The following is a 14,221-nucleotide window of genomic DNA, read 5'->3' as shown; positions in this document are numbered from 1 at the left end:
ACTTGGTTACAGACCAGCTTATATCTATCATAGGCTTCCATGTCACCCATTAATTTATATATATCCCATGCATTTTTCTTCTCTGCCATATGTCTCATTAGTTCATCTGACATCCATTTAGGCCTAAAGTTTCCAGGTCTAAGTTCTAAGCTGCTTACCAGATATGGGGCTCAGTATGTATTACATGTAGTTTTAGGAGTAATGAATTAAATATATAGTGTATTTAGTTTTGGAGGTGTTTTAAAATGAACATATATCTGCACCTCATAAAAACAGTAATGTATTAGCCCTTGAGTATTGAAGTAAGGGCCGACTGGGCTAGCCGGGTGGGTTAAGTGCCTGCCTGGCAATCCAAAGGTCGCGGGTTCGATTCCCGCCTCGGGCTTGGATCAAAGTACTGCAAAAACCTTGGGAGGTGCATTATGGCCACAGAAGCCTATGCGCCAACAACTACCAAAAAAAAAAAAAAAAAATTGAAGTAAGGACAAAGATTATTTCCCCACAAATATATTTCATATAAAAAATTTTCCTATCCTGCTGTTCCCTTCAGTACATGTCAAGAAAAGCCATAAAGAATGAGCCAATAGCAATAAACTCCGTTTATGTTTAGTGACTTTGAAAAGAACCATAGTCAAAATGCCCTTCAGTTTCACCTATGTAACAGTTTGTAAATATGCTTAGTTATGCTTCCCACAGCACACTGGATCATTTTCAACAGTGATGTTCTCTGTTTCCACAATTGAGACCACAGTGATACTGTCAACTTTTTGCAACAGTGAAATATTATACTTTGCTACTAGCAAGGTACAATTTTCCTTTTAATCTTTGTTAGAGAAGATTGTCTGTGTGTTCCGCTCATTATACTTGAATGTCATTATTTTAGGAGAGTGAAAGTTTAGAAAAGTGAAAAGGTTTTTTTTTTAATTTTTTTTTTTTTTTTTTTTCTTAAATTTTTTTTCTTAAATTAACTACTGTAACTGGAACATGAAAATTTATTTTTAAAGTTATAATATTAATGATGAGGAGGGAAAATCATTCAGAAAGATCCATATTTAGTACTGTTATAAGATCTGAAGAGTGATATGTGAAAATCAGATTGTGAGACATTCTGATTTTCACATATCACCAAAACTACAAAATTAAAAAGAAAAAAAAGACTATTGGTGTTATGATTATAATATAATATTATGGGGCTAAGTGTTGCATTGATCAAAAAATTTCAATGAGAAATAATACCTGTGCTATAGAATTTCATGAAATTCAAGACTCCTAGATTAAATATAATAGGCTTATAAGCATTGATTAAAATTATAAAATTATACTTACAGAATACTTAGGTATGCTCTTGTAAGTTTTTATCTCCATTTTATTAAACATAATAGAAACTGTAGTGGTGATGTTACTAGTTTTTCTGAAAGGTCAGAATGTATATATTAATTTTCAATGACATAGAAATTTGAATTTGATTAATATCAAAGAAAATTTCAATTTAATTAATTCTATTATAATTTAAAACTTGCATCTCAGCATCTTTAATAAATATAGATGCTGAGATGCAAGAACTTTTGCAAACATAATAAAGGGATTTAAAAATGTAACATTCTGCTGTTAAAAGAGAATTAAATAATGTTGCTATGTCCAGTTTTTGAAATAACATAGCAACATTATTTAACTCTGGTTCATACTCTGAAGTCCAAAACCAGTATGTTTTAATTATTAACCATACATGCTACTGCTATTTCAAGAATTATTTTAACATAAAAGCAATTTAATTTATGTATGCATAGCAAAATTAGGATACTTGGTATAGGTAAAAACTTGCATATTATAGCTGATTAAAATTTTAAAAAAATTCTTACGATTTCTGGTTATCAATACGTCTGCTTCCAGTATACTGCAAGGAAACAATTCAAGTATATAACACACATATACAATAAAATTTTGTTTTGTTAAAAACAAACAATGGGTTATAGTACACAGTAACTAAAAGAAACTTTCAAATCAATACCCACTGTACAAGGTGATCATAAAGTCAAATAACTCATACTATTGATCTGTTTTTCTCCCAGAAAAATACAATTTATAATGCAATACACAGTGTTGTGTGCACATGTGACATTGAACTTCCACTATTATGTTAGCTTAGCATTTAGCATTAGCATTAGTAGAGGCATTTGATGCAAGAAAGCAAGCTTATATAAATAAAAAAAATAAAAAATAAATAAAAAATAACCACTTCCACTTCACCCCTCTGTTCGTTCGAAATACCTGTCCAGTTGAGCCTTAAACTTATTTAGGCTATCAACTTCCACGACAAGGGATGGAAGTCTATTCCACCAACCAACCACCCGCTGGCTAAAGGCAAATTTCCTCACATCTATCCTACATCTGTCTTTTCTCAATTTGAATTTATGCCCTCTCAGGTGATTATTCTGAGCAAGAGGAAGAATCCCATCAGCATTGATCATGCTCAAACGATTCAAGGCTTTATACACCTCTATCATATCACCTCGCCGGTGCCTAGTCTCCAGACACTGTAATTTGCAAAACTTAAGCCTTTCTTCGTAAGAGCACCCCTTTGTTCCATTCACTAATCTTGTTGCCCTTCTCTGTACTCGTTCCAGCATCTCTACATCCTTCTTGAAATGAGGCCTCCAGACCTGTATACAGTACTCTAGGTGTGGTCTGACCATTGCCTTATACAAGGGAATAATCACCTCCTTATCCCTGCTAGAAAAATTCCTATATATCATCGACAATACACCATGAGCTACTCTTGCAGCCCGTCTGCACTGCTCAGAAAACTTCATATCTGCCTGCACAACCACCCCCAGGTCCCTTTCATTCTCTACCACTGTCAGTGTAGTACCACAGAGTTGATACGTTGCTCTGGGGTTGCTGTTTCCCATATGTAGTACTTTACATTTGTCAATGTTAAACTTCATTTGCCACCTTTCAGCCCATCTGCTCAACCTTTCCAGATCCTGTTGCAGTAGCACAGTGTCAGTAGTGTCCTTGACAACCCTGCCAACCTTTGTATCGTCTGCAAACTTGGATATTAAGCTTGATATACCATTATCAATATCATTTATAAATACAGAAAACAATAATGGACCCAATACTGAACCCTGAGGGACTCCACTAATAACTTTAGTCCACAATGAGCAGTGTCCATTGATTACCACTCTCTGTCTTCTCCCCCTCAACCACCCCTTTATCCATAGCAGCAATTTGCCTCCAATGCCACACTGCTCCAATTTGTGCAGCAGTCTTCCATGTGCAACAGTATCAAAAGCCTTTCTAAGATCCAAGTATATAATATCAAAGTTATTCCCTGCATCCAGTTCTTTTGTGCCTGCATCATAGTATCCAATCAAATTGGTCAGGCAAGACTTCCCCTTAACAAAACCATGCTGTGTCTGAGCTATGACTGAAGTCTTGTCTAGATGATCCTGCAGTGCTTCTTTAACCAGTGCCTCCATTAATTTTCCAGGAACAGAAGTTAAACTAACAGGTCTATAATTACTTGTGTCGCCCTTTGATCCTCCTTTGTGAATTGGGGTCACATTTGCACATCTCCAGTCCATGGGTGCTTCACCTGAGTCCAAGGAAGCTCTCATAATTATGGCTAAGGGTTTGCTTACTTCCTTTGCTGCCTCCTTTAATATAATCTGATTTATCTTTTTTTCTCATATGTATCTCTTTTGTAAATATGTTTTGTTAACCCCTGGCACCACCATGCCGTGACGGGACTAATTGTATGTCTATCATTGCTGCAATTAAGATTCTATTCTATTCTATTCTATTCTATTCTATAATTGGATAGATCCCATCCATCCCAGGTGCCTTTCTTGTATTTATCTTCAACAATTTCTCCTCCACTTTACTCTCAGTTATTACAAGATTCTCTAGCTTACTGCCAGAGTTGAGTACACCTCTGGCATTCCCCTTGCTGAATAACTCCTCGTGTGTGAATGTCGATGCAAAATATTCATTCAGTTTGTTAGCTACCTGAGCAGGATCATCAACAGTTGACCCATCGATATCAAGTGGACCAATCTGATTCATCCCCTTCCTTCTAGAGTTTACATAAGTAAAGAACTCTTTGCTGTTTTTCTTTGCATCCCTTGCCAAAGATTTCTCATAATCTGCCTTCGCCTGCCTAACCTCCTTTGTAACTTGGTTACAGATCAACTTGTATCTATCGTAGGCTTCTGTGTCATGTGTTAATTTGTATGTATCCCATGCATTTTTCTTCTCTGCCATATGTCTCATTAGTTCATCTGACATCCACTTAGGCCTAAACCTTGAACAATATTTCTTAGTTGGTATGTAAAGCCTAGTAGCTTCCAAGATAAGTTCTTTGAATGCTTCCCATTTTGAATTTGCTGTTGGTAACATCATCAGTTGGTCCCACTGTATAGAATTTAAATACTGTCTCAGTCCATCGTAGTCGCCTTTACGAAAGCGATAACGCTTCCCTTTACCCCTAATGGTAGTTACCTCTTTGAGTAAATCCCACTTCAGCAAACTGTGATCACTGCCACCTAGCGGTTCATTTACCTGCAGATTCTTAATGCATGAAGAATCACTACTGATAATCAAATCAAGAGTATTACTCCCTCTAGTTGCCTCCCGAACATGCTGATGTAGAAAACAATCATCCAATAAATCCACAAAAGCCTTGCTAGTGTGTGTGACCAGCCCCCAAATTCCAGTCAATATCTGGGAAATTAAAATCCCCCATTATAAGACTCTCTGATTTACTGGCCCACTCTATTTTCCCGTACAGTTTCTTATTATACTCATCAGAGTCATTAGGTCTATAGCTCACTCCTACTCTCAATTTTGATCTCCCAATGCTTATGTCACACCAAACTGACTCGACACTGCACTGTCCAGCAATGTCGACTGGCTTCACTTCCTTGGATTTTATGTATTTCTTAACTAATAGCATAACCCCTCCTCCCTTCCTATCCTGTCTATCCTTTCTGTAGACATTGTACTCCCCAAATTCCAGTTCTGCATTCCTTATATCTGTGTGACACCATGTCTCTGAAATCCCCACAATATCTGCCTTTGATGTTTTGAGTAATACCTCAAATTCATCAAATTTATTTACTAAACTCCTAGCATTGGTGTACACACAAGTATACATGCACCTGTTCTTTTTCTTAGCTACCCTAACACAACCTGTGTGTTTATTTGTACCCCAATGATTCCCAGCAGGCTCTGAAATATCCTGCATCTTATTTTCCAGGCTTCTGCTCATTCCAATAGAAGCAGTGCAAGAATCACTTTCACCTCTGCCAGTGGCTACTGTTAATCTATTAGTCCTTGTATCCCCTCAATCTAGCAGTTTTCCGACCCACCTAACACTGCCTCGATAGCATCAGCAAACATTCTTGCACCCTTTCTATTTAAGTGTGTCCCATCCCTGTAGAAGCAGTCTCTCCTGTTAACAAGTACAGACCAGGCTGAAAAAAATTCTACCCCTTGAGTCTTGCACAATCCTTCCAGGGCCGAATTGATCGACAAGGCTCTCATCATATACTTCCTCCTATCGTGTCTGGGCAGAATTGCAGACACTTTCAAATTCAACCCTAATTCACGGCTTTTTTTCAACAGTGACCTGTACTTGTTAAGTAATTCCGCCGGTCTCCTACTCTTAATATCATTAGTGCCAACGTGTACAACTATGTAAACTATTTCACACAACAATTAGAATACTTAATGGCTAAAAAACCTGTTTTTAAAATAAGAGAGACAAACAGACAGATGGATAGATAGTAATCTTCTTTAGGTCCATATGGTTTACTGAGGTTTATTTAGAGGGGAACAGGCATTCTATGTGTTAACAGATACTCGGTCTAAAACACAGATGGATCCAATTTCTTTCTATTTTAGAAGATTTAGAAGAAGTCTAGTTGGCCTGCCTCCCTAAAATCCACTCATGCACACCTTCTCAATGGCAAGCCCTGTTATGTCACTTTGGTGGCAATGAACGTGTAGCGTGGTTCTCTTCAAGATGCCTGGTCAGAGTGAAGAGGAAAAGACAAAACCCTCCAGCACATGACAACACAATGAAACAAATGGCCCTTAGTCCCCAGCAGCTTTCACTCTCCCTCTTATGGCAGCAAAAGCATCAGAGTGGAAGCAGAGGGTGCTAAGAATCTCTGGGTATGACCAGGCTACCATGCATGGAAACTGAACTTGGCCTGTTGCAACATAAGATAGCTCATCAATGAAGACAGGATATTAGAACTGGAAAAGGAATTAGAAAATATGAATTTGAATACTGTCGAATTGGCCGAAACAAGAAGAAATGAATCACTTGTAAGTTTATCATGTGGAAATCTGGTGTACACCAATGGAAACAGTGAAAGGAGCAAAGATGGAGTTGACTTTCTGGTCCATAAAGATATAAAAAAAAAAAAACATTTTGGAATTCAAAAGTACATCACCAAGGGTGTCAAGACTACTACTCAGGATTTCTAAGATTTACAAGCTAAAGGTTATAATGATATATGCACCAATGTTGAGCCATGATGATGAAGAGGTTGAAGAAATGTATACTGAAATTGAGAGACTTCTAGATGAACAGAAAACTCACTAAACCATTATTATGGGGGACTTCAATGCTAAGATTGAAACGAGACAAAACAGGGCAGAAAGGAAAACTATAGGAAATGTTGGAATTGGTGAAAGAAATGAAAGAGGTGAAAGACTTGTGGAATTTGCAGAATCTCAAGGAATGTCAGTAATGAATACTTTTTTTAAGAAAAGGGTGAAGAGAAAGTGGACATGAAAGAGCCCAAATGGATTAACAACTAATGAAATCGACTTCATCCTCACTAACAGAAGATATATTGTGAATGATGTTACTGTCCTCAACAAGGTAAATGTTGGAAATGATCACAGAATGGTAAGATGCACACTTGATATAGATGTACTGATATTGATATAGAAAAAAAAGGAAAAAACTGATTCAAATAAATAATACAAAGGTTTTTGAGATAACAGAAGAGGGGAAAAAGCAGTATAAACTGGAACTTAAGAACAAGTTTGAGCTTCTGAAGACCTTTCAGGACCAAGATATTGACAAGGAATACAACAATTTTCTGAAAGTGATAAAGCCCCAGAAACCTATAGGCAAAAAGAAATCCAAAGAAGAAAAAATTAGTCAGGAAACACTTGTCATGACGAACCAAAGACAACAAATAAAGAGCAAGATAAACACTGACAAGGAGAAAATTGAGTATACAGTTATGCAAAGCCATTAGAAAGAGACTCAGAGAGGACATAAGAAGATTTAACACAAGAAAAGTAGAACAAGCTTTAAGGGAAAACAAAGGACTTAAATCAGCAGTCATGAACAGTAATATAGAAAAATAAATGATACTGAAACTGAATAATAGTGATGGTGTACTTATAAATAGCAGAGAAAGCATAATTCAAATAGTAGAAGACTATTATAAAGAATTATATAAGGAGCAAGAAAATGATGCAAGCAGTGGGGAAGATGGATCACAAATTAGCAACACATACGACATACCCCATATCCTTCCTGATGAAGTAGAACATGCATTGAAGAAAATGAAGAATCAGAAAACCCCAGGTAAAGATGAAGTTACTGTAGAGTTTTTAAAATCGGGAGGAAGAGACATGACACAGAAACTGGCAAGACTCTTCACAAAATACATTAGGAAAGGTGTCACACCTTTCGTAATGACACCTAAGGAGTGAAAAATGCAATTGTAATTTTGCTGCATAAGAAAGGAGATAAATCAGAAATTAGAAATTATAGACCAATTAGTTTGTTGTCCCACATCTACAAATTGTTCACAAGGGTCATTACTAACAGATTAGAAAGAATACTTGATGAGAATCAACCGAAAGAGCAAGCTGGCTTTAGGACAGGGTTCTTAACTATGGATCACCTTTGCGTAATATCGCAGCTAATGGATAAAGCAAAGAATATAAAACACCATTATGCCTGGCATTTGTGAATTATGAAAAGGCATTTGACTCCATACAGCATAAGGAAATGTTTTGGGCACTGGAAAGGCAAGGCATAGACACCCCATACATTATGATTTTGAAGAAAATATATGAGAATGCTACCTCCTCTATTAGACTAGACAAAGACAGTAACAAATTTAAATTTGAGAAAGGCGTTTAACAAGGAGATATAATATCTCCGAAGTTGTTTAGTGCTGCCCTTAAAGAAGCTTTCGGAAGGTTGGACTGGTCGTAGAAAGGTTTGTTATTTGTTATTTGGTTTTTAGGAGCATTAGCAACTAAGGCCATATTGCTCCGTGAATATGCGGTGGTCATTCCTGACCTTTCCGCATCCTCCGTATTTGGTGGTGACGGGCTCGAACCCCGGTCTAATCAAGAAGCGTGTGCTACGCACTGCTGCTCCTTCCCACCTGGCTACGGAGGCGCCTCATAGAAAGGAGTCAATGTGAATGGAGAGTACCTAAATCATTTACGATTTGCAGATGACATTGTGATCATAAGCCACGATCCCAAAGAATTAGAGGAAAACCTTAATCAGTTATGCAGAGTTAGTAAGGATTTCAGACAAACGATGAATATGGCTAAAACAAAAGTAATGATGATGAAGTATTCCACAGAAAGGGATATAATCATTGAAGGAGCAGTAATTGAAAAGGTGGATTCATATACTTAACTGGGACATGTCATTAGCTGTAATAATGATAAATGGCTGGAAGTCAAGAGAAGAATAAATTTTGGATGGATAGCATTCAGGAAATATAGTCACATACTGAGGAGCAATATCCCAATTTGTCTGAAACATAAAATAATGAACAAATGTATACTCCCCACCATGACTTATGGAAGTGAAACTTGGGCACTCACCAAAAAAGAATGGAAGAGAAGCTGAAAACTACACAGGGTAGAATGGAATGATTTATATTAGGAATCAGACTGTTAAATAAGAGAAACACATGGATTAGGCAACAAATACGAATAAAGGACATTCTTATCGAAACTAAAGAACTGAAATGGTCTTGGGCAGGACACATAGCTCGAAGACAGGATGACAGATGGACTAAGAAAACAACAGAATGGTATGCAACAGGAGCTAAAAGAAAATCTGGAGGACAACAATGGAGATGGGCAGATGAAATTCACAAGTTCATGGGTAGTAAATGGATGCCCATTGCACAAAAAACAGAAGGAACTGAAAAGTTGCTGGAGAGGCCTTCATCCTGCAGTGGATTGATGTACTTTGACTTCCATGTATGGAAGTCAAAGTACATCAAAATACTCTTAAAAAAATCAACCCTATGGCCTGGTGATTTTTCAATTGTCCTGTGCAGGGGTATTCAGTAATAAAATAAAGTACATATAGTTATATGAGATAAATAATTTTTATGTTTTGTTTAGTTTACAGTTTCTATTGTTAATGTTTCTATTGTTAATGACTAAAAAAAAAGTAAATTGCAGCCATTATCAACCCACTGCAGGATGGAAGCCTCCTCAATAATTCATGCTGAGGGAAATGGACCATAATCTGCCACGCTGGTCCAGTGCGGGTTGGCAGATCAACCGTATTTAGCAGTCAGGGGCTTGAACCCCGGTCTACTTAAAGAGCGTGTGCCACTGCACTCCCGCTCCTGACCACTTGGCTACGGAGGCCATTGTTAATGACAATTCCTCATCAAATAAGGATGTTCTTTAGCATTACCTACCTTTAAGGTTTACTTATGGTAATTGAAATTTTTTTGTTCACTTTGTTCTCATGTAAATATTTCTTGAAACATATGGAAAAACACAATGATATGTTGCTATAATACCATATATACTGAAATACCATATATCTGTTATTAATATTAACATAAAAACCTTAAGAAAAACTACACTAAAAATAAAATTGTTTTACTTACTTGTGCAGGAAAACGACTAATAATTTGTGTTTGGAATTCATAATGTTGAGATCTATGAAAAATTAAATGGTGCTATTAAACTTGGATGTTACTATTTTTTTTTATTTATTAGCTTCAAGATGCAATATAATTTAAGTATAATTGAAAAAAACAAAAAGTCAAAGTACTTTTTGACTTTTTGTTTTTTGTTGTAAAAGTGTGAGGTATTGTATAACTGAACTAAAACTGCAATAACAAGACACACGTCATTGCAATAAGAAATCCATTGGTTTGTTCTCCTTAATCAGGCTCAAGAGAGAAACAAAACTGATCAAGTTTAGAAAGACTATTCTCATTAATAAAACAAATAATTATTTTCACTAAAACAAGAATAATTACAAAGGATCTTTTTCAGTCCCCTTTTTTTCTGGATAACATTTATCAACATAAGAACAAACAACACTATATAATTACTGCAAAACTTTGACTTTGAACATCCTGTACCATTAGTCTTCATTAGAACACCAGTGTCTCAGTTTGGAAGAAAGCAAACTCTCATAGGCAATATCTTAATAACCAGAAAATTGCAGAACTAGAACTTTTCTGCAACTGTCAATACTCTAGAACAAAAAAACAGGAATGAATGTCAACAAGCCTTTTATAGGCATTAGAGCTCACTCTTATTATGAAAGAACTGCTTCTGTAGATCACTGTACCTTATAAAATAAATAAACTTACATACACTTTTAATTCTGATATGTTAAGATCATGTGTGTGAAATACTTATTTATGAATTATATTTCACCTTTACTACATGTCAATGCTTCCAAACAAACAAATTCATTTTAACTGGCCTCTTCAGCTGGAAAATAACTATGCCAACTCTCATTTAAAAGCTGCACAAAACAATATAATTCATGACTATAATTTTCAGTCTCTCACACAAACTAAGTTTCAAAGTTTAACAGCTGAATCTAAACAGAGCTTCTCTTTTACAATTAAAGTTTTCTCTCCACCTGTTCATTCTAACTCCGCATGTGAACATGCAGTTATGTCAGCAGTAGTTATGTCTCTCTTTCACTATAATTGTGTTAGTTTGCATTCAGTTTAAATGGCAAACCTCTAAGCCAAAAGAATTTGTGTTTAGCTTGCAAACAAATAGTAGTAGTAGTAATAGAGGCATGTGATGCAAGAAAGCAAGCAAGCTTATGTAGCATCAGCCATCAACCATTCCCTTTAAAAGTTTGTCCAGTTCTTCCTTGAATTTATTTAAGCTATCAATTTCCACAACAACAGATGGAAGTTTGTTCCAGCAAATAATAACCTGCGGCTAAAGGCAAATTTCCACACATCTATTCTACAACTGTCTTTCCCCAATTTGAATTTATGCCCCCTTAGGTTCATAATCTGAGCAAGCAGAAGAATCCCATCAGAATTCAGTGTGCTCAACCCATTCAAGGCCTTATACACCTCAATCAGATCACCTCGCAGGTGCCTAGTCTCCAGATGCTGCAATTTGCAGAACTTAAGCCTCTCTTTGGTAAGAGGACCCCTTTGTTCCCCTCAACAATCTTGTAACCCTTCTCTGTACTCGCTCAAGCAACTCTACATCCTTCCTAAAATTAGGCCTCTAGACCTGTACACAGTACTCAAGGCATGGCTTGACCATTGCCTTATACAAAGGGATAATCACCTACTTTTCCCTGCTAACAAAATTCTTGTATATCATTGACAATACCCCATGAAATGTGGGCAACAAATTATTCAGTGCAATAACCACAATGAAAGTGGATTATTTCACACTTTATCTACCACAGTGAGTACAAATAACAAATTTAAAATAACTTTAACAATAACAATTTCACCATATCAAAAGCATCATAACTATCAAGTTTAATTAACAAGGCACATCATCACAATTTCAACATCAGATAATAATGTATCATCACTTTTATGTAGAAATCATCATTATTTTAATACGCTTAATAAGCAAAATATCTTTAATAACATTTTCTTCATTTTGTTTAATGGTAATGTTTGGATACATTATTAGAAGTTCAATACAAAGCTTAAAAAATACTTCACTGTAAAATACTTCACTGTATTATATTTTTGATGACAGTGATGCTATTCTCTGCTACACATGAGAGCTACAAAAGAGTGGTTTAATGGAACAATGACTGGGTTTGAGATTCATTAGTTGTCAAATTTATTTTTCTTTTGAAAAATGAAAATTTATTCATAAAAATTGATTTAGGCCTAAATTAATGGTGGGGAGACAAGAACTCTTGTCCTAGATACTAAACTGACTTGGTATGGCTTGTTGAAATACAGCCTTTTTGAATAATATTGAAGATGCTGTTTGTTTGTTATTTGGTTTTTAGGAACATTAGCAACTAAGGCCATATTGCTCCCGGGATATGTGGTGGTCATTCCCTGACCTTTCCGCATCCTCCGTATTTGGTGGGCACGGGCTCGAACCCCGGTCTAATCAAGAAGTGTGTGCTATGCACTGGTGCTCCTGCCCACCTGGCTACGGAGGCGTCCATTGAAGATGCAATTACCTTGTCATCCAATGCTGGTCAAATGGCAGCCATGTATTTATTGTATGTAGTTTCAATAAATTACTGTAGAGAAATCAATAACAGCAAACTTTACTATGTATAAACAGACTTTTCATTTCTATAAATTTCAGAAATAGAAAAAAAAGAACTAGAAAAATTTTTGAAGGGGATGGATGGGCAAGGTGGGTAGGTTTTTTTTTTGCTGATGCTCTATAAGCTTACTTTCTTTCATCATTTGCCACTATTAATATGGATACTAATATCCTCAATGAGGAAGAAACTGTGCCAATTGATTGAAAACATTTATACAAGGGTGTCTACAAACTTCCTTTACTTTACAAAATGTTATTCTTTGAATAGGATACACGAAACAAAGCTAAAACCACATCCAGGTGATAGATGACATCTTCAAATTTTAATTAGAGGTGTTCAGTGTGGGCACCTTTAATCCCACCTATAATCCAATTTCTCCCATATTTGGCAGAACATATCCCTGTCAGTGCAGACAATTACTTCACAAATGCATTATTTAAGTTTCATAATGGTCCCTTCCACAGATGGAGCAAACTGCCAGGGAGTAAAATCTAAAGCAGTTAGATCAAGTGATTATGGGGGCCACAAAATTGGTCCTCCTCTTCCAATCAACTTCCCAGGAAACACTGTGTTCAGGTATGCATGAATCTGTTTGCGGTAATGTGGCAGAGTTCTATCTTCTTGGAAAATCAAGTGCCATCTTTGTCATCCTGCAGCTGGGACATAGGAAATTCAGTAACATGTCCAGATACATGATGCCTGTGACAGCAGCTTCTCCAAAGGAGAAAGATCTTTGCACCTTTTTTGGGACTGGTAAATTACACCATGAATACAGTTTTGTGATTATGCTGTCATCTACTGCAGCATACACATTTTCCATTTGGTAAATAAAAACAAAAAGATATCCTTTATCACCTGGAAATGGTTTCAGATTTGTATCTCATCTTATTCACACAATAACATTTTAGTTTTGTAATGGAGGTTTGCAGACATACTGTGTTAATTTCTTTAATTTTACCATATCTGCAATGAGGAAGAAACTGTGTTAACAGATTGGAAAGTTATATAACGGGTGTCCACAAACCTCCTTTACAAAACTAAAATGTTATTGTGAAGAGGGTATATGATACAAACCTGAAACCATGTCCAGGTGATAGATGACATTTGCTCAACCATTCCCATGCAAGGCTGTTTGTTGTTGTTTCTTTGTTATTTGGTTTTTAGGAGCATTAGCAACTAAGGCCATATTGCTCCGGGGATATGGGGTGGTCATTCCCTGACCTTTCCGCATCCTCCATATTTGGTGGTCATGGACTCGAACCCAGGTCTAATCAAGAAGTGTGTGCTATGCACTGCTGCTCCTGCTCACCTGGCTATGGAGGCGTCCTCCCATGCAAGGCATGTTATGGCCAAAAATAGTCAGTATGCCAGGGAATCCTCACCCCAATGAGGATTTAGGGTCCCTTTTGCTGTATTCCATTCTTTTAATGGCAGAAGTCAAAACACCCATTAAATCTGCAGGGATGAACCTGAACCTGATTTTGTTATGCAATTTACCCAATCAATTTTCCTTTAATTTACAGAATACATAATAGGTGATAATCTTGACAAAACTTTGTAAGCAAACACACCAAACATAAATTTTTCCCCTGAAATGGTCCCTTCATAAGCTCTGTCTTAAAAAATAAATAAATAAAACTATAATTAGGGATAGCTATATTTTTGAAT

At 36.3% G+C, this 14,221-nt stretch overlaps 1 protein-coding gene across 1 annotated transcript in view; it reads right to left on the bottom strand.

Annotated features, from left to right (window-relative positions):
- Nucleotides 1–968: 968 nt before the first annotated feature.
- The window catches only part of ppk11 (pickpocket 11), a 56,951-nt gene continuing 43,698 nt past the window's right edge, over nt 969–14,221 (bottom strand). The window contains exons 8-11 of the mRNA XM_090372212.1: nt 9,918–9,969; nt 1,860–1,894; nt 1,327–1,411; nt 969–977 (exon numbers count right to left, since the gene is read on the bottom strand). Of these exons, the coding sequence (XP_090228338.1) occupies nt 969–977; nt 1,327–1,411; nt 1,860–1,894; nt 9,918–9,969 (181 nt within the window). The remainder of the gene's footprint in view (nt 978–1,326; nt 1,412–1,859; nt 1,895–9,917; nt 9,970–14,221) is intronic.

This window comes from Mastigoproctus giganteus, chromosome 4, assembly GCF_048544385.1.
Source record: "Mastigoproctus giganteus isolate SK-2022 chromosome 4, ASM4854438v1, whole genome shotgun sequence".
Classification (NCBI taxonomy): domain Eukaryota; kingdom Metazoa; phylum Arthropoda; class Arachnida; order Uropygi; family Thelyphonidae; genus Mastigoproctus; species Mastigoproctus giganteus.
The sequence above is the reverse complement of the archived record's forward strand: the minus strand, read 5'-3'. Positions and strand labels throughout refer to the sequence as shown.